Genomic DNA, 26,798 nt, shown 5'->3' on the forward strand with positions numbered 1-26,798 from the left:
CTGAAACACAATGAGTAATCTGAAACTGGAAGTGAGTAGTACGGATTTGAGAAGTATTTACTAGCAAATGAATTATGTATATTCATATAAATATATAAACTATGTTAAGTTCTTATGAAAAAATTACACTGTTTGGCTTAAAAGTTAAGAATTATGATGTTTTCTTAGAAGACAGTCCGAGTAATGAAAATATATAGCAATGAGGAGTTGAAAATCAAAATATTCTTCATAAAATTCGAATAACTGTTATTCGTCAGATTTTGTAAATATTTTTTCTAAGTTTGTAAAATACAAAATGCAACGAATTTTATCGCATTTTTATCATTTATAAGTGAGAAGTGGAGAAAAAAGTCCCAAAGTTTCTTTATAATACAAATATAAGCAGTATGCCAATATAGATGTATAGTATAGGTTTTTATTTAAAAAAAAAAATAAGAGCAGATCTATGAGAATCTAAAATTAGAAATTAATTTTAAAGTTTTGAATTATTTTTTTTAACGTGTTATACCATAAAAACTTATAACCTCCGAAATATATTTCTAATTTACAATAATAGTAAGTTCATATTAATTTTAAATATTTAAAAACTGTATATTTGAAGGGGTATACTTAAATTCCGGTAAACTTAAGTTAAAAAACGCGTCATATTACTGTCCGAGTTGAAAGCGCTGCAAGATGAAAAAGATTCTCCTGACTAAGGGAGTATAGTTTCTAGTTAATTAAGTTTTTATCTAGTTTGGATTAAAATGATTGTATATAATCTAAGGACAAGGTTATTTGATTTAATTTATTCCGGTCCGTTCCTTAAAATTAATTACCTTGTAGAGCTTTAGAGTGCAATGTGTCTTATTTGACGAATTAAAGCGTATATATACGTTTGTATAAATCTGAAAAAAAATCTTGACATGTCTTAGATATTAATTAGTTTCAGTATACAATTTAAGAGTTGAAGTATTTGAAAAATATTCTTGCAGCATTTAATTTATTGAGATATGAATTAAATATAAACAATTTCAGACTTACTTATCATTGGGGCTGGGATTTCAGTGTTCATAAAAATACAAAAGCTCCTTTCATTTATTATTACTTGTTAGCATATAAATATTTTATATTATAAATCTATAATCATTAATTTTAAATTCAAAAACACCAAAATTGACTTATAAACCTCTATAAATGTCCTAAAAAATGAAAAAAATGACCTTAAAATCAGAAATGGTCAAAAATTCAAAAAAATGCAAAATAAAATTTCTTATTCCAATTTAAAAATACTTAAAACATATTTGTAAAAAAACGAGCATCGTACAGAAAGCTTCAGAAACAAATACAAAATGCATCGAAATCCCAGCCATACTAATCATTATACTATAATAAATTCTTATTCTTTAGGCCTTATATCAGTCTTTCTATTACTGGTTTTTGTCATTCCAATAGTCTTGTCCATTAATTTCTGACCTTTTAGTCTACACATATTCTAATCTTTGTTCACTGGCAGTTTGTAAAACTAAATTTGTTCTCGTAATCTCATTTTATTTGCCTGGTACGATTACTACTAGAACTAACTATATAGAGCTACCGTGTTTCAACGTATTGCACAATATCATTGGAAAGTATAGAGCTATTCATAAACTTGTAGTATCTACCATTTCCCTTTGTTCATTGATTCGTTTTGATACTTGTTAATTTAATGCTTAATCTGTCCATCTTATCTTTTGAATACGTCAAAAGCACCGCATCTCAAAAACTTTTATTGTCTCCTTTTCGTGTTCGTTGTACGTCAGTCTTCATTACTATTATAGGCCATGTATATGATTTTAGTTATTTTTTTTTCGAGTTCAATGTTCATTTTATTTGATAGTAGGATTTTTTCTTGGACGAAATAAGAAGAATATTTTTAGATCCAACAATTAAATATCCGCAAAATATAATACAATAATGTTTAAAATGACTCGACTTTTACTTATTAATATTTTTTAACTAATATTAACGTTAAACAAAATAATATTAGCATTGCATTGACAAGGTTTTTGTTTATCAAAAAAATAAACAATATATGCCAATATACAATTGATTTCAGAACATTATAATCATTATATTTTTATAATTTGTGTTTTTGTAGAATTCATAATATTATAGCTACTATCTGTAGCATGGGCTATATTATCTTTTCTGCTTTATTAAAAAAAGAAAACTACTTCGGTGCACCTTTAGTGAGCTATGACCTACATTTTGAAATTCATCATCCTATTCATATATTGTCCTTACATACTACATTTATTTATCATTACAGTGACTGATGTTATGTAAAGAATATCAAACAAATTTAGTACTGAAGATATTTTTTTTTTTTTATATTTCAAATCAATTAAAAGCGTATAGAGTTTTTTTAAATATAACTTTAGCTCACAGAGTCAAATTATTTCCGAAAAAAACACATGTATCAATAAAATATACACAAAAAAAGTAGGTAAGTAGATATTGTTGTGATGTGCATTAGATGTCGAGTGGGTCACTACTATGGGTATATTCAATTTGAATTCAATGTAATATCATAATTACCGTTATAATACAAAATACGATTTCTAGCGAAGATTGTTAGTACTCTATATCACTAATAAGTATATTTATCTTAATTTTAGTATCACTGTTAGGTTGATTAGATTTTTTCGGAGAATATTGCATTTATTATATTATTAGTATTTAATTATTAAAATAATCTACGAACATATTTTTATACCACATTATATCAACTTATATAACTCAAAATTTAATAACATCTTTCTATAAACAACGTACAACAGTAAATATTGATTTATAGTATGTATAAATAAATTATGATATATTAAAATAAACCAAAAATTGCATTGCGTTAGTAAAATTAATAACAATATAATATACGTAAATTTTTTAATTTCCTACGGATAATGTTTTTAAATTATAATAAAATAATTAACATCTTATCTTTTAAATAAGTAATTTCATTCAAATTTGAACTCAAAATGTCTATAAGAAATAATTGCCATTAATATTTATTAAATTTTATGGTTTCAGTATAAACTACGTAATTACGGGGAATCTTGTGTTCAATTTTCAAAACATAGATATAAAAACAAAAGTTGTTATGAATTTCTATAATTACAATTTTGTAGTAAGCTATTTAGTTTGCAATATTTTATGATTTTACGAATTTTGTCAAAAAATTATTTTTTAAATGCGTATAAAAAAGAATGTATGTGGGATCTCGTATTTAATTGAGAATTTTTTTACTCTTGAGACCTCAGAGTAACCACTAGATTCAATGACTACTTATTATGTTTAAGAATATAAAAAAACACACATCATTGTAAAATTAATATACATATCCATCACTCCGCTCTGAACCTAAATATAATTTATCTACCTATGTACAATTTTATCAAATAACTATAATTTTGTTGTGCATTTTTTAAAGTTATAGTAAGATATTAAAATATATGTTGAGCGTCTATTGTAATGGTTTAATTTAAAATTACAATATAAAAATAGTTTTATTTATTTATTTCCATATTATTAGTTAAAAATATTATTATACTCTTGACTACTAAACATATTATACATTATAAAAAGCTATCACAGACATACAATTTTTATCACATTTTTATGACAGAGAATTATGAATCTGCTTTAATAATAATAATAATAATAAGAGGAAGAAGAATAGTAATAATAATATTATGTATCTATGTAAAGAGTAAAATCAAAGCAAATTTGTTTTCCTCGTAAATTTGATTTAACATTTTGATCTCTAAAAAATAAAACTAGGCAGAGAAGTTTTAAAATGGGTTATTAATTTTATCGTTTTTTCTAAAAATCCAGATGGTTTTAAACGCATTGGGTGGAAAACGAATTAATGTATTATATTAAAAATGTAATAATTTTGTGAAATTTTAAAATTTGTTTTTATATTTTTACATTATTATTAAAAATGCATACAAAAAACAGTATATTATTACTATACACATTTTTATCTATAATATTATAACATATGCTACTACATTATACTTAAATTGCATTACAACAGCAGTTGTAATGTCTTAATGATCAAAAGAAGCTTTAGGAGGTAAAAAAAACCACACACAGTCGATTAGCAAATATTGCTAGTGGCGGCAAACTAACGACAAAAAGTCACCAGAAACTTGTCTGAAACGTAAGTACTTTTTTTTTATATATTTCATGAATATACTATTAAATTAACATGGCTGTGATTTAAATATTACGAGTATAATATGTTTTAACGTTCTTACAGATCTCAATATAAAACAAATCTTTACCAAAAGGTAATGTAAAGTAATTAGGTAGTAGAGTTCAAACCGTACCTACTTTTTATAAAACACCACTCATATATCTGTTGTCCTGCCTTACATCACCCGCATAAATTACACCTCTACACAGCCTACGTCTACGAAATTAATGTTGTGTATCAAAATGAAATACTATAGCTTTATCCAAATTCTCTCGTCTGTTTTAGATTCTGAACGGAGTGATGAATGTATTGATTTTACAATGATGTGTGTTTTTTTTTATTTTTTATTTTTTATTTTTGTGTCTGTCATCACGTTTTGGAGTAGTAATAATGCTTCGATTTTTGACTTCAGCCCCTCTTTAAATAAGAAAATTCATCTAGTTGGTACTTTGGAGGATCAAAAGTAAAAAAATTCCAATAATTTTCAAAAGCGTCGGAAAAAACCCTGAAAAAATAACGGAAAAACGGGAATTTTTACGCATAACCACTTTTCGACAAAATCGATTTTTCGATTTTGCTGTGACTCAAAAACGAATCATTGTAAATACTTGAAATTTTCACCAAATGTTTATATTATGGTTGTCTATTTACGATTATATTTTCACCTTTTTTAAGCTACTTATAGACAATTGAAATTTTCGACTTTATAAGTTTTTTTGCTTAAAATGCCGATAAAAAAAAAATGGCTATCCAAAAAAGCTTTAAAATTTAATACAAGGTTTATTATAAGTTGTAATTATTATAGTAAAAAAAAAAATCAAAAATCGTTAGTCACAGTTTTTGTTTATAAGCGTTTAAAGTTTAAATGTTTATGAAATATATCAAAATTACGAAAATTTGCAAAGAATTTTGAAGTTGAAAATTCATAAAATTTTTGTGATTTATACTTAAGGTTCAAAAATCCAGTATTAGGTTATCCATAAGTTTTCCTTCGAGTAACTGTAAAAAAAATTCCATTGTCAATGTAGAAAACATTTTATGAGCGTATGAAATTAAAATAACGATGTATTACAATTTAAATATAGGTAATAATATAATATATCCAACTAATTATCATTGACTGACAAATCATCTCCGTCCAGAATCGTTTTTCGTGTACAATGATACCCGTCATTGCATTCAAAGTTAACACATCGATTATAGTGACCAGTGACCTACTCTCCATCTCTACTGTACAGCGGAGCGATACCCACTTTTTTTTTTAAATATCACAGTTTTAATGGGAATATTCATTATTTATTTAGTTACTGTATATTTCGTCTGTTTACTATATGTTTACCAACTCACTTCAAGACTATCAAAAGAGAAAACATGGGTTATATCCAGTGGTTGAAGTGAAAAAGGGTTGCGGGAAAACGCAATCCTTAAACTTCATATAGAACTTACGTATATTTCATCGCTCCATACTTATTTTAAAATTTTCCATATTCCGTAGATTTTGAAAAATGAATTATTTTCATAATTATTTATAGATCCTATACTATGTGGTATTGATTAATTTGTTTTATAAAATATTTTGTTCGTTGGGATTTGAACATTTTGATACCGAAAGTCAGTACTTACACCAAAGCGTAGCTTAAGATAATATGATTTCGTATTTTCGATAGTATAACAATGGCAGTGACGACTACAATAACTGAAATAGACAATAGCGCATACAAATACAGACAACAGCTGTAATAATGAAAACGCAAAATGTAGGATTTCACTGGATTATTTCCGCCCCCTCCCACCATTTATTTCTATCCACTTTAACCGCTGGTAATATCGTCACAATATTACTGTGCTACATTTAACTTTTATAACAGCAAATTTATTCTAATACCAACAAAAACGAAGAGGGTAACGTTATGAACTTATGTCATGTAGGTAGTTATGGTATGTGTGGTTACGAATTCGCGTGTGATATGTCCACGTTATCCTAAAAACAATAAAATTATGGCGGTTTCGTGGAAAAAATATGTAAATACAAAAAAAAAACAGATATTAAGACCAAAAAAACGGACGTGTGACACGATTAAGAAAAACAATTTGGGACGTTTAGGTCGGCCGGTTATTTATCAATTTATTCGTTTTATTTTTTTTATTTTTTTGTTCACACCACCTATTTCACTGTTATTTATTATATAATTTTTTTTTTACGTCGTTCGGGAAACTCGCGGTATGCACGCAGTACACTGCACTCGCTCGACGGACGGGCGAAAAACGTTAATAGGTCTTTTGGGAATCTTAAAAAGCAGTCCAATGCGAAGGAGCGAAACTTTATGCTGTACACGCGTAGTATTATAACTGCGGGGGCCCGCCCGGGTTCGTCGCCGCCGTAATAGAGCCGCCGCGGCGCGCGTTATACACGGTCGAGTCGGGAGGGTTCGCGGACGAGATATCGCGTCTCCTCTTCTTCTTCTTCTTCGACGGTCCAGACAGCGGCGGCGGCGGCGGCGGCGGCGGCGGAGGCTAATAATTCGCGGAGGCAAACTTTCAGCATTAATCAAATAACTAATATATTTATATACACTTACACTGTTGTTTTTACGATGGCCGCGACATAGATTTACCGACCATTTATTGATTCCTATTTTCGAGTATACGTACTGCAGCGGCGGCGCGCCCGGTGTATATAAGACGCGCGCGCCGTTATACCTACCTATGCGATACGACTGTGTGCATACAGAGTGGGGCAAATCAAACAGTGCAGTTTTGAAAGGTCGCGGTACCTCCCGCGTGTGGTGGGTACAGTGCGATTATGCGATGGTCTTATTTCGTCGGGCAGGCCATGCCGTTATGTCCGAATGTCCGAAAACATTGCTTTCCGAGCACAAAGTTCATTTCACACGTCAAGGAATCAAAAAATGTAACTTTTATTTTGCGTCTTTTTGGCATTTTTCCACATTTTACAGACTTTTTTGATTTCTAGAGCATATTTTGACATATTTAATGCATTTTTCATATTTTTAAATCAGTTGTACACATAGAAATTGATAAAATTCGATTAATATTAAGCAGTACTTGATTACACAGTGCTATTATGAAACACAATGTAAAAGTATAACGAATGTATCTATATAAATTGTATATTCGTTTTTTGAAAATAATTTTCACAGTAAAAAAAAGATAGGAAAACTAGAAGATGAGGAAAATGATATGAATAATTAATTAACACCTAAGAAAAAAATGTATATAATACCTAAATTAAACAATTTTTTTCAATGTTAAATATAATTATTTTAAAAGCATTTTTTTAGTGCATTACAAAAAAATGTATAGATATTTTCAAATAATATATAATGCCCGTGGTCTTTGGTACAATTTTACCGTAAATTATATATACTTAAGCAATAAACTTTCAAGTTTAAGTCATTTTTTTCTAATCATACCTTGGCTGTTAATAGAAACCTTAATCATAATATTACCAGAAACGCTCGTTTTTATTTATAATTTATTCTCATATCTACTGCATAAAAATATGTTTAATGATAGTAGATAGATGTATTATAATGATAATTGGAATTTAAAATTAATTGGTTTAAATGGTTTTCTATACGACTATAATTAATTGTGTTAAATATTTTATGATTTTTATTCGAATTTTTAACTCAATTATTTGTATTGATTTTAATTCGCCATTGTATTTGAACGATAATTTTGTTTTGAAAAAAAACTTCTAAGCTAGCTATCATGTCATGTGTATGTAAGAATCTCGTAACAAGCCAATATTAATATCATCAAAAATAATATACTTTCTATTCTTAGCACTTGTATTTTTTTTTTTTAATGTCATTTAGAATCCTGAACTTTCCTTCGCACAACTAAAATGTATACACGCGCTTGTCATTTCAAACTTATCTATGTACTCATCGTTATACACATCTCACACACATCCTCCACCAAACGACGTTGACGTGTATATTATTGCGCACAAAGTGATGTTATCCCGTTCTCGTGAAAATAATACGCTGACCCCGTACGAAAATAAACTTGACATTTATTTTTTGTTTTTTTTTTTCACGTTAGTGACGAATAAAAGTGTACTGCAGCTGAGAGTGGTAGTAGCAGTGCGTCGTCCTCGTCACGTCACCCCGTCGCCGGCGCGCGCATTAAACACGGTCCTACGCACATGTATTATGCACATCAATTAGTATTAATATACAAAAATGTTACAGTTTTTCAGTTTTTGTGTAGCGTAATAAATTCTTTTTGTTTTTTTTTTTTATCCATACATGTCACCAATAAATAACATGTACCTACATAATCAAGATAAACAATAATTTATTAACGCGCGTAGGAGGTAGGTAGTAAGTTATTATTTACTATGAGTACCTACCTACTTACTTATAAAAATAAAATAAAAACACTTATTATTTTATATATGTTTGATATTGTATTTTTTTTATATTTAAAATTAATTGTGTTGCTAGATTATAATTTCAGATGACTTAGGTAGAAATTACGTACATTCACACTGGATTTTTTTTTTAATCATAAAAAATGTTTTTTTTATTTTACAGTGTAAATATTACTTGTTTACGTAAAAAAAGAAAATACATACATACAGTATTATTAACATTACTAAAATCGAGGGAAATTGCACTGTACTCATATTATTAATATGACTTCCGTAGTTATGCATATTTAATAGGGTACTATTAATTTGAAATATTTCACTTGAAGTTTTTCAATTAAAATATTTCAAAATTGAAAATTTCACTTTTTTTGAAATATTTTTTCTTTTTTTAAACGTGTTCGATTATAGTTGTTTAAAAATAATATATTGATTATACACAGAAAATATTGATTGTAAATATGCAAAAATATACATTTTTGATATTTTTTTCGTAGTGTCCTGGAAAAATTTTTTAGCTCACTATAAGCTGTACACCAAATAGTTCAAAATAAAAGTAAATACAATAATTTCCTAGCCCTAGGATTTATCACTTGTATTAATTATTATATCTATTAATTGGATCCTTATTGATTATTAATATATTATTATTATTATTTATTATATACATATTTTCTTTATTTCATACGATAAACCAACTTTTAAAAATTTTCACTTGCAATTTGACGTGATTATAAACTTCAAGATATAATAATTTTTATTTAATTTTTCACGGAAATGAAATATTTCATGAAATTTAAAAATATATAATATTATTACAATATAGGTACATTTAAGTATATCTAAAACTATTCTGTTCAGAAGAACAATTACTAAAGGTTTAAGACTAAATGCAAAATTTACCTAGGTAGAGCGGAGAAACTCAATAGCATCACACAACGAATATTGTAAGTAAACACTAAACAATATTATGAAATGATAGTCTTCATAGAAACTGTGTATATTAATTACGTGTTAATTTATACATTGTAAATGTATTTTAATATTGGACCAAACGGACATGAGATTAAAAGCAGCTGAAAGCTTTGTCAGGATCGAATTGCAAATTAGTATTAAACGCAATTATTAATTTTGTGCCCACATAATCGTACCCACGCAATAATGATGTTAAAATTGATTTCAGCCGATTTGTAAAGAATTGTTCTATGTTGTAGATGTATATCGATCTATAAAGAACTAATTATTACTTTTTTATAATAATAATGGGTTTATCATAATTCATGAATAGTAGGTAGGCACGTTATTTTGTGCATACCGTGCGATGATCACAATAACAGGTCAAAGATATTTAAATAATAATAGTAATAATAATATTTATTACTAAATAATAATTTTATCAGTTTATTATTCTTTTTTGGCTCATTCTCTAACGGTTGAAATAAACAACATGCGTCGATGATCGTTGAAATTTAAGAATAGAAATTAAAATTAATTATAAATTTAAGTTCAAAGTTTTGTTCCATAAAAATTGGATAGATACCTATAGAGATAACTGATAAGAAGATTCAATCAAAATAAATCATATTATTTGTCTTCACCTTAATTATCATTAATATTGATATAATTATTTGTTTCTGAAGTTACTTTTTACTAAAGTCGACTCAATAAAAAATATAATCTCAAAAGTGTGATTAGCTGTTTCGAAAGAATAAAAAATCTTCAAACTTTAGTATGTTTGATTCTCGGGGCTTTGTTCATTTCAAAAACTCGAATTCTATAGAGTCTAATAAAATAATATTATGATGTATAAAATCGGTTTACAAAATAAAACTAAAATCACTAACTATTAAACATTTTGCTTTGAATGCAAATAAAAAAGGTGGGCAAGTGTGTGCCTTACAGCTTTGCTATACAGTAAGTTTCGAATGGGTTACTAATCACTGTAATAATGTTATTAGGTAAAGTAATTTATTTTACTATTAGTAATACAGTAAGTTGAAATATTTTTTGTTCGTAAACCACGCATTTAACAATATAATTATGTGCATAAAATATAAATATATGTATAATAAGTTAATGTCCCCATGAATAATGTTTTTGAACAACGAGAAAATAAACAATATCATTATTCATAGTTTAAATATACGATGTTTTCTAAAATGGAACTCGAAATGCTTCTAATATAAATTATGTTTAAATATTTTTTAGATTTGTTAGTTTCGATATGACCTACTTATCTTTTAATCCTTTACTATAAATATTTCGAGATTTTATAAATTTCATAAAAAATCTTGTAACTATGTATTTTTAATATTTTTTAATTGGCATATGAATTCTATATGAAAGCTCGTAATAAATGTTCAAACACTTTTAATCATTAAATATTTTTTATCGCTATTAATTAAATAAATAAATAAAAAAAATGGAAATTTTAAAATGCTTTTGATATAACATAAATAAAGTGAAAATATTTTTAAAATTATATTACAAAATGTATAGAAACTAATCATACAAACATTTGCTAAAAATTCAAGTATCTATTTTTATTCGTCTTCAAATGTCTTTAAAATTTTGTCAAACACTGAGTTTAAGATGAAAATTCTCATTTTTAACTTTTTTCTTGATAATTGTTACCTCTTCAAAGTACAAAGAAGATTTAATTTGTCATCCGAAGCCACCCTTTAAGTTAACAATCAAAGATTTTTTTCGATTACTTATCGTGTCTATACAGGCACAGAAAAACACACATCATTATTATAATCAATACATTCAACACCCCTCTCATAATCTAAAATAATAAGTAGGTATAAATATGTATTGAAGTTGACGTATGCCCAGTAATTATTGTTAGGGGAGGGTTTTTTTGTAGACAGCAATTTAAATATTATAATACAGAAAAATCTAAAAAATGCATATAACACGTTTATTTATTAAACGTAAGATATAATAAGTACTATATCATAATAGTACATGTACATAATATCTATAACACACATGTAATTTAATCAATATGACAGTAATATAATACAAAATGTTTTCATGATGAAAAATACCTATTAAAATGATAGTAACTCAAGGGAGATAAATAGGAGTGTGAATATATGTACGACGCCTTTTCCCTATACGTGCATATTATAATATTTGTACGACTCGGTATAATCAAATAATGGATTTTTATTTAAACAAATTTATTTATCGTTCCATATTGGTCAAAACTCGGCATGGCTCACGTTCGCGTGTAAGATTCTTATCATCGCCATAAGGATAATTATTGCCAGGGTTATGAATTTAATAACAAAATCTTTAAAAAAAAAATACATAGGTACTGCGATGATATAAAAATTCAAAAAAGCTCTACAAATGCACTTTAACTAATAAATAGGGCTCGGATTTAAATGCACTTAAAACCATACAAATATGCACAAAAAAATAGCCATATATGAGCTTAAAATTTTACCACAAAAATGACTTTAAAAATGCCATGTATTTTTTTTATACAATTAAGTATTTTAATTTGGAATTTATAAATAATAACGTACAATTATTATTTATCATTTTATTAAAAAAAACACGCATATATTGTTATATTATTATTATTATTATTCATTCTAAACATACTAAAATATACATTAAGATTTATGTAAAATTAAAATTCTAAGTAAGCCTATTTTAATTTCTAAATTTTGAGCATTGCATTGAACTATAATATATTATTCAATATGTTCAAACACCAAAGATCTTCTATTATCCACAAGAATTTGTATAATATATTAAACAAATTACATTGAAAACCAAAAAAAAGGCCCAATAATGCTAAAAATGCTCTAAAAATTAAAAAACGCAATATCGGCAAAGAATGCAAAATAAAATTGTTAGATTTGAAACACTCGTTACATAAAATGAATTATGTATTTGGAAAGCATTGTCTAAGATCATCTAAAAAAATGGGCACTTTACATTGAAATCCGAGCCCTACTAATAAAATATAAACAACATCATAACATTTAAAAAAGTAATTCAATTAAAAATTAATCATAATTTAACAACAATCTCTTATAATACGAAATATATAGTATTATATACATAATTACAAATAAAGCTCAAACTTATAGACATATATGTTATAATAATAACCACCCGCTCTCACCATCCCAAAACTCCTTTAAACCATATTTATGCCTCTGAATAATAATACAAGTACGATTATTTTATTACGCACCATATTGAATATTAAAATAAGAACAATTTTTTTTTTTTTAGTATAAATACAAAATTTAAGAACTTTGGTCAGAAAATGTGAAGTATAATATTAGTACATGGTATATTGTATCAATATATTATACCGAAAACTGTAGCCATTTTTATTTTTAAAAATGCGGTGTTTGTAATTTTACATAAGTAAAATACAAATAAAAAATATATAAACAAAGTCCGGCGTTCTAAAAAAAAAAAAAAAATTGAAATTTCTATTAAATTCTTAGGAAAAGGCTTAAAAGGATAGAGAATAAAAGGTTAAGGGAATTCACACAAAAGGAGAGCTTGAGCTCTTGGTATCTTTTCTTTGTTTTGTTTCTTATTGACATTAGTTCAGTCCTTTACCCACAAAAGGAAAACTTCAGACAAGATAAATAATATAGTTTATGTAAAAAATTTAAATAGATTTCATAAAATATAATGCGTAAATAATTTAAATATGACAAATATTGTCAATTATCAATACTATAAATCTCACTAATAAAATAAACAAGATCTGTAAATTAATATTTTTGATTTTATTTACTTTTATAGTATATTCTGAACAAAGCATGTACCTAACTATTGGTTTTAAAATGTTGTGTTTCTTTCACGGTTAGTTTTGTTTGAAACGTTTTTTTATGGTAAAAGAATAGTAGCTATATAATAGGTATATACTAATTGAAAACGTTTTCCTACATACTATACAATTATACTAAAACTACCCGATTTATAGACTTTCGTAAAAATGTCCTTGAACGTTAGAAAAATAATCAATATTATCAAAAAAGTGATATTAAATATAAATACAAATTATATAACCGTACTTACACATGAATAAATTAAATTGTTTAAAATTGTTTAATTTGTGTTAAAATTACGATAATTGATGAACTTTACGTTCTTACATATCATATATATATAATATATTGTGTATGTAATTTAATTTTTTGTATTTGAATACAACAAAATTTGATGTATTAATAAAAATGTTAGCTTTGCAATATTTTATTCTAACTATTTGTTAAAAAAAAAAAAAAATGTAACTTGTGTAGCACGAATTGGGTTACGTACACTAAAACTGCCAAAGCAGTTTAACAGCGCGAGTTTAGAAGTAATAATCATATTGTCGATGAACATGTAAACAAACTAAATAACTTTTTGTCGAATTTACCGACAAATTTAGATATTTATATGGTAAAATATGAAACACACAGTTTATCCGTTTTGAACTATAAAACTATAATTATGAAATTTCCGATATTTTGTTTGATTAAAAGTGTTCAAAAAGAAAATTAGCAGGAAAAAATATTTGATAAATCGTCCAACAATTTATCTAGGTATTGGACATAATACATTTTCATAGTTTTACATAATTTAAATTGTATGCCATTTACCAAGTATGCCAGCCTAGTTTACTGAAATATGAATAATTACATATGTATTGCTATTATGTGTTATTATATCTTTTTTGAGACCGCGGTAAATTATTATTAATTTAGTGATTTATTTTGCGTGTCAGGAATCTAAAGGATCGGATAATAATAATTTAAACAACGAAATGTTTTTTCGTATAATTTATAATATTTGGACACATAAAAACGAAATCACATATTATATTATATTACATAGTACGTGCTCTTTCATTCAAGTAACTTTTGATAACAATACGAACAGTTATAATATTTACGACGTGATATTTATGGTTAGAGATTTAGTGAGTATTGTAAACGCCTTTATATTATTATTATAATATTATTATTATAAAGAGTGTTGTGCATTATTTTAATGATTTATTGACGCGCATTCATATTTCTTTCGGGCGGTATGTATATATTACATTAATAATAATATATATAAATATTATAATAAGACGTGTTATTATTTTTTATTTTCAATATCGGATTTTAAAAACATTGCAACCGCCGGGCACGCCCTCCCGTTCGGTAACACATTTTTAAACAGCCTTTACACGTCTATATTATAAATAACGGAATCAATATTATTGCAGCCTACCCACCAACTAATACGCGTTTCGTACAGGTCCGTCACCCCAGCACCCCAAGTTGTGATTTTTTACACCAAAATTTCACGAGATTATGTTGTCATTGTGTAACGAAATGTAACCACAAAAATGTTTTCGTTGTTCAGAATTTCCTCGTAAGCTACAAAAAAATGTTTGTGGTTACATTTCGTTACGTAACGATTACATAATCTCGTGAAATTTTGGTGTAAAAAATCACAACTCGGGGTGCTGGGGTGACGGACCTGTTTCGTACCTGTATATTATATATGCATTGTTTACCAGGGATGGGCAACTGAAATGGTTAGAAAATTAAAATTTAGCGGGCCAGAGTACATAGAGAGCATAGACGATTGACTTTGAAATTGTATGATGTAATTTGAAAATGTATCGCGGGCCAGATAAAAAAAAGGTTCACGGGCTGCCAGTTGCCCAACCCCGTTGTATACCGGCAAAGTTAATAATTCCACTTGCATCAGTTTTCAACGCGTCGGCGTTTTCGGTCGGTTTTCCGCGTCGCACGACGGCTATTATAATACATACGTAATAATAATATTATATAATATTGCGCGTAATATATTTAGCGGTTTAAAGTTTCTCGTGCGCGCGCATTATATCTTCTGCCGATTGTTTTACTATTGTTTTACCTATCCTATAACGATCACTCAGTCCAATCGGTTGACATACGCGTATATACAGCCGCCGCCGCCGCCGCCGCGTCTATATCCACCAATTGTTTCGAAGTTGTTTGTTTGTTACCGTTTAAACGAATTATAATTTTGTCACGGCGAATCCTCGTTAAAGTCCCTCATTAACATAACTCAGCGCGCCGACATAACACGCTCTCGTTGTCACGTCAGTGACAGCAGCCACGTATATCTACGCATTTATATATGCGGCCGGGGCGATTTCCACTAAACGCGATTGCCATCACTGCGGTTTTATGTCGTTCATTATACGTCGTGCAGTCGATAAAATTCGAGAATAAAACCGTATTTATTGGGACGTAAGTACATAATAATTATGGATAGGATTTCGATGCACTTTGCATTGTTTTCCGAAGCATTCCGTGCGATTTACGTTTTGCTACAAAGAACAACATCGCATCTTTTGACAGTTTTTGATTTTAAAGTAATTTTTTTTACTATTTTTTAAAAGTATTACAAGGGTTTTCAGGTCATTTCTGGGGTCTTAGGATATAATGTTCAAATTCAAAATTTTCTATCTACAAAAACTTGTCGGCGGATAACGGGAGGGCGTTTCTATTCGAAAATCTGAAGCACGCTCTCGTGATTCAATGTAACAACAAAGAATAAAAGTTAAAAACTTTTTTCAATATATTCAATAAAATAAAACGTTTATGCAATAAAGTATTATTTAAAATGTAATATCATATTTTTTTTTCTAATATTTAAGCTATTTTAAAGACATTTTTTGAAGGCATTTTCGGGATCTTTAAGCCATTCAAATCCACAGCCCTATTGCTTGTAATATAATATAATTATTTAAAAAGTTCTAAAAACCAGAATCTGAGTGCGTACATACTCGTTATTAAATAAGTAGAACGAAACGGTAGAGAACGCGGCCGGTGGATATAATGAACGACGTGCAATAGAGAGCAGAGATGAGTGCATTAAGGAACTGCGCGCGATAAGTTTTGAGCGCCGCCGCCGCCCGCGAGGACTGCAGACGGTTAACATTATGCGCCGCGTTATTGTACCATAATATACTCACTCGCAATAATCGGGTGTGACTCGTCAATATTCGATTTGCCGTGGTGGCAGAGGAATGAGCGGTATTGGCGTCGATGATCTGTATCGGTGGCATATTATAATATTATATCATTGTAATATGTACATACACAGCGTGTTCGTTCGCGGCAGGATCAAGCCGCATGATTATGCATAATATATTATTATCACATTATTGTGTTATTCACCCATTTGATTTCTGAATATTCCTTGAAACGTGTGGGTACCTATCGTGCGAATCCTTTGCGTTAGCTTCAACGGTTTATTACGGTCTCGTTTGCAATGTTATCGTTTTACTCGTACCGGGGACGGCCCCGTTTCCCGTGAACTTAATTCGGCAAATGGACTACGAAATATTTAAAAAAAAAAAAAAATGTAAAAAAACGAAAAAAATCACTATAATTAATTAATATTTATTAATTACTTTGATAATTGATAGCAGCGTGTTTCAATTAGATAGCTATTATTTATTTATTAATTTATTTTTATCTAAAACAGTACTCTGTTATATTATAAGTGAAAAACTAATTAAATTGTGTTTATTTTTAATTTTTTTTTTTTTTTTTTTGATCGATTCAGATCTTTTCAGACGAAACATTTTCGTTGAGATATTATAATGTACACGATTATTTATGATAAAATAACTTAAATTATGAAATATAAATAATAAAAATAATACCTTGCACTTCCTACGCGCACACGTGTTATAATTTATATGTACATAAGTATTTAATTATTTTAAATATCTACTTTGATTTGTTATGTAGGTAGTTGAGATGCTATTTTAAAACATCCAGTTGAAGACTATTGATACATACATTATATAATATTGAAACGATTCACGTGTACTTGGTTGATGTCTGTTATTTATTTTGGCAACATATCAAAGTTCTATTATTAGTAATATTAATATTGAGTATGTTGCTTTTGTAAATCTACAGTTGTAAAATTGCCCAAACGGGCGTTAATTAATAATAAATAAATACATATATATTGCAAAATAAACAAAGTGATAAATTGTTTAAATAAAATTAAGTATAAACTAAATTGCAGCACACCCCATACGTAAAGCTTGTGCTGAGGGAGTAAATACAATCTATTAAAATACAATACGTCATAAAAACACATTTGTATTTGTACTCCCACAAATTTTTGGGATTACCAACCCTGCTTGTATCGGATATCGCCCAAAGTCCTAAACCATGTTCTCTGTATTTTACCTATCTATGTACGTACCACCTACGTATGTATTCCTATGTTGCTTTGTCGATACACGCCTGACCCAAATATTTACATAATTAAACGGTTTTAAACTTATCTTTCATTCAACTTATTAATAATAATATGGTAATTGCAAAGTGCGCGTAATAAAATATATTAAACATAAATCTGAAACGTTTTAAGATACATTTATTATATTATATATTGTTATATCATAATATCAAAAATTATTTTGTGTTTAATAAATTATGGCCGCTTTAGTTGTGTTTTTTTTTATTTTCTCAAGTATAACAAACATTTATTGGTTTTACAACGATCTTGTGTGCTTTGAAAAAGTAAACATGTTCGAAAAGTTGTGTAGGTATATAGTACATACAACCATTAGCCAACTTATCTGTATTGATTTGAAATACAAGCTGTTATTTATATAACATATTATTTTATATTATTATTTTCTTATCGGGGTTTTTAACATATTTTAGCAAAATATTTTAATTATTCATAGATCCCGTTTCTGAATAAAACTAATTTATTATTAAAATTGAATGTATTAATGTATTATGAATTATTAAATAATTGCCATAAGCTTACAACTAGCAAGGAATTTTAATTCTCTGGAATTTATCGATAGCATTCAATATTTATTAAATATTAAAAAATATATACATTGTATATTTTAAAAATTGTTTTTTTTTAAATATAAAATATAAATATAAGTTTTATATTCAGATTGAAAAAAAAATGAATTAAAGAAATCCAATAGTTAATAACGACATACACATAATTACATAACACAAAGGTATATTACTTTAATTGTTAAGCGAAATTTTGCAGATACAAAACCTTTTACATCAATGAAAAAAATAGAACTGTTATCCGGGCGCGTTAAGATTGCGTATGATACGATTGCGTTTGGACCTTTTTCATAATTACGATTGCGTACGTTCTACCTACCCAAACTTAGTGCAACGTTGCCGTTGTTCAGAACCGTAAAAATGTGTAATAAGACTTATTTTAGAAAATTATTGCTTAAATTTTATAGTTTCATTTACGTTACTGTGACTATTATTCACAGGCCACTAGTCAGCATTTTAACTGATTTCGTTGCATCCCAAGTCATTCCAATTAACCAAAAAATCAACCATATAATAAAACTATACGACCAATTTAAAATAGACGGTAATGTATTTAATTTTTTATCAGGGACTGAACTAATTGAACTTATTAAATGAGTTGATTGATCGATGCCAAGGTTTTAATTTATAACTTGCTAGCTATGCTGCCCGTGCACTTTGTGTTAAATTTGATTACCTAATGCTTAAATTTAGCATAACGCACGAGGATAAATAATATTTTTGGTTTACTGATTTGATGTATTTTTGACCGTTTAACAGCAACAATTAAAAAAAAATAAAAATATTTTTCTTTTTTTTTTAACACGACCCAAATTTGCAGATATTCTTGTTATTCTGGACCAAAAACAAATGACTCGTATAGTTTTAATAGTGATTAATATGAACTAAAAACAACGAAAAAGTTTGTACTGTTATACTACATCAAATATTCACTAAAATATTAATTTCTAATAATAACTAATAATTGGTATAATGATAACATAGATGAAAAAAAAAATTATAACTCGATTTCCCATTAACTTATAAAATCAGAAATCGACTTAAAACTTACTCCGTGATGTATTCATCCATTGAAAAGAAAAAATCAAGATAATCGGATAAGTAGTTTCAGATGACAAAGATTTCCATTTACATATTTATTTCATTTTCGTAGGCAATCGTAATGTTGATAACGGCCAGGTAGAGAAATCGTACGCAATCGTTTATCTTCGTATTATCTATTTCTAAAATCGAAAATATGTATTAATACTATACCTAGCTTATAATTTTAACATAAAAATATTTGAAAAATACTATCTTATTATACATAAATGTTTTTTAAATAGTTTCAGTGATTTCAGAAAAAGTAAAAATATTTCTGTATTTATATTTAACAAATTCATATTATTAACAACAATTATGATGCGAAGTATGTTTTCATACATTCAAAACATTAAATAAATATAGTGGCATTTAATTTTTACAAGTACCGAAATGTCATATCTTTGAAGTATGATAAACTCGAAAAAAAAATACATTAAATTATTAGATACACATACCTGCGTTTTACATCCAATTCATATCTACAATATCATTAGTGTAAAAGTACATATATATATGTAATTCTTTTTTCATAATTTAAAAATTATAAATTAATTTAAATGTACGTGTGTTTGAATATAAATTGTCAATTTTTCAAAGGGAATTTAATTGACTTCATGTACCTAGCAATTAAAAACCACGCCAATTTGCAAAGGGAGAAATTAATTTTGTTTAATCGAAATACGTAAGCCAACCATATAATAACTTAAAAGTAAATTTAGCTTATCTTTGGTATTTCCACAAATTGTGTGTCTGACATTACTTTTTTAAAATTAATTTGGTTATATAATTGAAATTATTTTAAGTGTCAATTAATTAATTTTTAACATGTGTATACTGGCGTGAATGGCATTCATAAAACTGTTGATTCAAATCTGAAACAGTCACCGTTTTAAGCCATTTTTTTATTACCAATAATCCAAAAAAACTAATAACGTCACAGTATATATCCTCTAATTTATTATCATTAGAAAAATATATATTTATCAGATTAAATTAGGACATTTTTCCTTAATGCACCGAGTATTATCTACCACAATTAAACCAGTAATTTATTATTTTAACAGCTATTTATATACATTAAAAAATTATATTATGATAAGCATTTTTGGTATTTTAAAAATATGTTGCAATATTCGATCAAAATATTATAATTTAATATACACTGACCAATTACCAAATAATATTTAAATATTTTTATAAATCACTAGCATATAATATTTTACTGATTTTATGTAGAATAAATCTACACTTTTTTTTTTTTTTTATGAATATACAACATTTTTTCAAATTATCAAATACGACAATAATGTATACCTGTCTGTTTTTTAATCAAAATATCATTTGAAATGCAAATAACCTGTCGACAAATTACGTACGAACTGTTCAGACACAATTATTTACCGGGTCTTATAAATTTAGGGCACAAGTATTAAGAACCGATGTTATTAAACTGAAGTCTAGAAATTGTGTGACGATGAGGTGGGTGACAAATTATGTGATGTTAGTATTTTGAGCCCCCCCCCTCCCTACCCATAATGGGGCATTTAATATTACGACTGATTGTTAGATTGTTATGTAATTAGATAGGTATGTTTGTATTATTATTGTTCTTATCTGTTCGAACATCTGTATTATACGGTAGGTACTGCAGTCGTTTAATTTGCATTTGGAGTACATTGATGGGTTTCAACGTCTGAGTTTATTTTAGTAGAGTGTCTATATAAGAAAGAATGTAACAGTTTCAGTAAACAGATAGAACGCAAGGTTGGCGTAATCCATGTTTATTAACTTTTAGGTAGGTATTATGATAAGTATTTGTCCGTTTTCGCCGTGTGACATGAACATTTTGTTTTTTTTTTTTCGGAAACATAATTCGTGGACGAGACGTTAACAATAATGAAAACTTAGCTAGATTAGGTTTTCTAGGTAAAACACTTAAAAGTACTGGTATTATTATATTGTTTCAGTGTTGAAGGTTAGATTTTGTTAGGGAGTCGATCCAATAATGTTAGGTTTTAGGTACCTTATTATTCGTAAAAATTAACTCACGTATTTACATTATCTTTTTATTTATATAATAACTGCAGAACACTGGTTATAGAAATCGGTTACACATAGGATGTAATATTGAAATGAAAAAATATTATTATTAAATAATACTTATAGTTATTTTAAAAAAAAGTTTCTAAAAATGTGTTTAAAAACGTACACGTTTTTAGTTCGATTTGAGATTAGGTTAACTTTTTTTTTTTTATTGATATTAAAAATGAGTTGTTCCTAGCTGCGGTCGTTTACAACTACGGATTTTTAAATTATTGTGCATTTTTAACAATTAACACGGTAATAATAAAAGTGAGATAATAATGGATATATATAGCTATCTTCAAGCAGACATTAATGAAAGATACAGCAATTTTAGTAAGGTAATAATAAGTTATAACTGTAGGACGCGGAATTTTATGTGATTAAAAAGTCAAAACATGGAAATATTTATGTTATTATTTTTGCCAAAATATGTATTAAAAAACATAAAATATACTTAAAAAAAAAAATCGATATTTTACATTAATTTTTTAATATCAATGATCATGTACAAAAAGTACCTGTTGTATTGATATATTATAGCAGCCATATTATTATAGGTTTATTATATACATTTTTTGAAATGTTAATTCATTATTCATCTAATCATCTTCATTGTTATCTTCTTGGAAACAATCGGATACAACGAAAGTTCGGAGATTCAAAATTTAAAATGTATGGCGGTTAGGACAGGTCTCAAAATTGACTGGCAGCGGATCAACGTCCAAAGTCGACCGAAGACAATGGGGCATTGGGGCATAATTGATATAATAACCGATGATGTTAATTCAACATCAATTGATGTGTTTTCATTTTTATTAAAAAGTATATCTCTGTAAATAGTTTTAATTTTTTTGCAAACCAACGTTTTTAGCGAGTTATCAGTTATCTCTTATTTATTACAACGCCGTATATTAATGCGATATTAAGTCCATAGAACAAAATTTTTAAGTTTCAATTTAATACTTTTTATACAAATAAAAAGTGAATAATATGAAAATATGCAATGGGTTTATTGATAAAATATTTAAATATATGTGAAAATATGTAAAATAAAAAAATGCTTCGTTTTATTCAGGTGGTTATGAAACGTGCTTATTTTTAATCAGAATTAATAAATGTGCATTCAACAAAATTATATGTTTACATGCAAATTCGCGCCCTACATTTATTACAACGTAATAATTAAATAATAATAATAAACCATTTAAAAACATTTAAATAGACATCTACAATTCTTAGCAAATAAACGTCACATTGTGTGTATTTAAGTACGAAAGTCGTCCGCGAGGCCACGCTTTAAGGTAGATGTAGATGGAGGTTGTAATAGAGTAAGCCAGACGAGTTGAGCAGTGAGCTATGGAAGTTTTAGGACAAGTGTTGCGTCATTACGGAGAGAGAAGGAATGATGTTGATTTTTTAGTTCAGTAATCTCTCTACTGTTTTCCATCAGTGGCGGTTAAACATGCTGTTCAAGGGTGGGGGGGGGCGAAAATAAAACCAACCCTTCCCCATCCCATAGCATTATTATATATATAGTATACACAATATGCATATAATATGAAACATACATACGGATTATAGGTATAGTAATATAAATGTATAATAATGTTTATATATTAATAAAAGGTAGATAGGTAGGTTTTGTTGGGTCAGCGGTATACTAAATTTAAAAAAACCAAATCCCAAGAGAGGCGATTCACCTATCACCCCCTTATAACCGCCACTGTTTTCCATAGCAGGTTAGATTCTCCCCCGTGCGTGTTTGATAGCTAATAACTATTGTACGTGTAGAGATAATCGGACTCGTTGGATGAGTAAATTTAGTGTTTTTTTATCTGTTCAGTCGTTCATCGGGTTCCTACGGTTTTGCCTTGCGATACGTTTAAGTCGAATAAGCGAAGACGCGAAGTGTGGTGTAAGATCACAGGTGTCAGTGTAGATTTTGCGATACGGGATTTAATAACAGATCTTCGCGGATTCCGTTATGACGTCCATAAAAAGTTCGGTTGCTCGTTCTGGTGATAGGGTCGTAGATAACAATATACACGTCGATACTTTTAAATTTGATCGGAAAAAGTCGGAAAATGTATTCCAGTGTGATTCGCCGTTAAAATAAATAGTGAATGATCGTTTTTCTGGCATAGAATCGAGGAGATGAGCTGATTGTTATTTTTATCGGTTTACGGCCCGAGTCGAGTCGTACGAGGGGGGTTTTTGAACGGATGTGAACGGAACTGATTTAATTACTACTGCAATAGTAATATTATCGTCCGAAGGGAAATAAGTAGGTTCATTAGACGCATGCATGTGGCGTGTCGGCTATAAATGATTGTAATTTAATGCCGTTCGGGCTTATAATACCATGGCCCGACGGCCCCGTTTAGCGTTCAAATCACCTGCCGCCAATACAACAGTATTGAGTTATATGCGATCGTTATTCTTTCGTGATCTGTCGTGTGCGTTCGGCGACCGGGAGGTCGGACAAGCGCTGACAAAAGTGTACCTATCGTGTATATTATTTTATTTAATTAGCACTGCTACGCGGGTCCTACGCTCGGCGGGACAAGTTTGGACATTTGTTGTCGTCTGATTTCGTTGCGAACAAGAATAGCAACTCCGCCCACGGCCCGTGAATTAGTAATACGATCAGCGCGAGGTACATACTTTGTAACCGAAAAATTTAATTGTTTACGAGTTCGACAAGTGAGTTTCTGTGATGCTAGTAGAGCGTAGTTTTTCTTCGATTTTTACATATTTTTTTTTTTCGTCGCAGTTATTTTCTCTGTTTTTTTTTTTTTTTTAGCGATACGGCCGTGTTGGTGGTCACCCGCACATAATTGACGCAACCAAATGATAAATGGCAGAAGTTTCTTGTGTGGGAGAAACTTGGGCAATTCGTGAAATATTATGCCTATGGAGGGTTGGCTTGGTTCGGACTACTGTTGTGCAACGAAAATGTCTGAACGAAAGACTCGCAGGTTCATTACAAATGTATACAACGCTAAACTCGTATTATTTATGATAATACAATATCCATTTGTCTTTAGCATAATATCACCGTGATTGTTCGACGTAGAAAGATAAAAATATAATATGAGGTGGTTTTTATTTGTTTTTGTTTTTTTTTTTTTTTGTAACCATTCGGAATAATCTAAAATGTCTCTCTACTTCCCATAAACTTTTCTTACGCGTAATTTATACAAAAACCGGTAACGTTTCAACATCCGCTGTGTTTCTCTAAAATTAATAAATAGAATGGAAATGATAATGTATACAGATACATACGAATGTAATACCTGTATATACATTATACACGGATAAATCAGCTATAATACGTGTCAATTGAAATATGTGTTTAATATAAATTTATTAACTAATAGTCAGCATTTTATAACACGGCCCACACAAAAATCACTACAGCCATAAAAAATACTCGACGTGGACACAGCTTTACTAATCAGGCCGTAATTCGATGTCACAGAGGACAAAAAAACAGTAATCGCGTTTTAGATATGTATCGGCCAGCGCTTGTGTGTGTAAAATATAAACTCGCCAACGATGAACGTAAGTGCATGTGTGTGCGCTTGTGTTACATAGACTGGACGACATTTTAAAAATAAATTAAAACGAAATAGAAAAGGAAATATTTCCAAATTTAATTAAAAAGTCTTTTTTTCAGTTTTTTTTTTTTTAGTTTTTTTTTTGTAATAATATTACCCGTATTCCACACCAATAAAATCGCGTTTTAACGTTTAAAAATAAATCTCATCGATACAATATTATTGTGTTTAATATCATAACCAATATATTGTTCTATTAATCGGCATAATAAACGACGCGTGTGCATATAACAACTGTATTCTATACATACAATGTATAACTGCCTGCGCGACCAGTTTATAAATAATAATGACAGAGATAACGTTATGGTATATACCCGTAATGCGTGTATTATTATATGTAATGATGTTGCTTTTGCGTTTCTAGTTTTGTTTTTTATGAAGTGCTCTTATTTGTCAGACGACTGTTCTCTTCAGTATATTTTTTCCGTACATTTACGTGTTTCGTCCGTGTCGTAGTAAACGCGCACCTTCGAGTAACAAAGCGAAAAAAAAAAAGCTGGTCCGTGAGTGTCAAACACTCGTCTCGCGTCGCTCAGCTCGGTAGACGACAGTGATGTATTGTAATTATAAATATTTTAAAAGAGTACAACAGCAGTGCAGGGTAATCGCGTTCCGGAGAACGTTTCTGGTCGTAGATTTATGATTTGAGAGGTGTAAATAATTCAATTAAAATCTATCATACTTACTTATAAAAATGAAAAACTTAATTACTCGTAGAAAACTCATACAATAAATCATGACAACGAACATACTATGTGTAACTAGTAAATGTGTTGCATTTTAAAGGAAATTATTATTATTGTTTTATATGTTTTATTTTATATATATATACTTAATACCTTCCAATATCTAAATTAATACAGCTCGACAATCACAACTATATAGGGTGTCCCGCGAAGATTTACCCATTGCGATATCTCCTGAAATAATAAAGATATCATAATTCTGGTTTTTTAATAAGATTCACAGGGACAAGAACTACAAATATTTCATGTTTTAATTTATTTTTATGTTTTGGTAAAAAAAATTAAAAAATGTATTTTTTGATTTAATTATTTTAAAAAAATATTTAAGACAGCCATTTCTGCTAGAGTTTTTTTTTCTGAAAATATTGACGTCTTAACATTTTAATTTCATCGATTTCCTGATTTTTAATATTTTTTCTGTTTCGAAAACAACTGCGAATTATTTAATACGATAGTGCCACAGTGGTATCGCGGGCCACATGCTTGATACAATGATACCAAAGCTGTAATTAACATAACGTGAGTATTTATTACATTCATTATTAGTTAATTGGTAATGGAATCATATGTGCAATGGAAAATCCAAATTTATATGCATTCGTTATCTTACGAATTTACATTTAAACATTTTCTATTTATAATTCGAAATATTTTTTGTACTATTATTAACATGTATTATGATTAATAACTTCATTTTTCATATATTAGGGTGGACCTTAATTTTCAACGTTAAAATTTTTTCGGTCAATCACCCTAAATTAGTTACAATAAGCATAA

At 28.3% G+C, this 26,798-nt stretch overlaps 1 protein-coding gene across 1 annotated transcript in view; it reads left to right on the forward strand.

Moving 5' to 3' along the window:
* The first annotated feature begins 5,896 nt into the window (after window positions 1-5,896).
* Window positions 5,897-26,798, forward strand: part of LOC113558085 — a 150,897-nt gene continuing 129,995 nt past the window's right edge. The window contains exons 1-2 of the mRNA XM_026963601.1: window positions 5,897-5,958; window positions 9,500-9,568. Coding sequence (XP_026819402.1) covers window positions 5,897-5,958; window positions 9,500-9,568 — 131 coding nt within the window. The remainder of the gene's footprint in view (window positions 5,959-9,499; window positions 9,569-26,798) is intronic.

Source organism: Rhopalosiphum maidis, chromosome 3, assembly GCF_003676215.2.
Source record: "Rhopalosiphum maidis isolate BTI-1 chromosome 3, ASM367621v3, whole genome shotgun sequence".
NCBI classification, from domain to species: Eukaryota; Metazoa; Arthropoda; class Insecta; order Hemiptera; family Aphididae; genus Rhopalosiphum; species Rhopalosiphum maidis.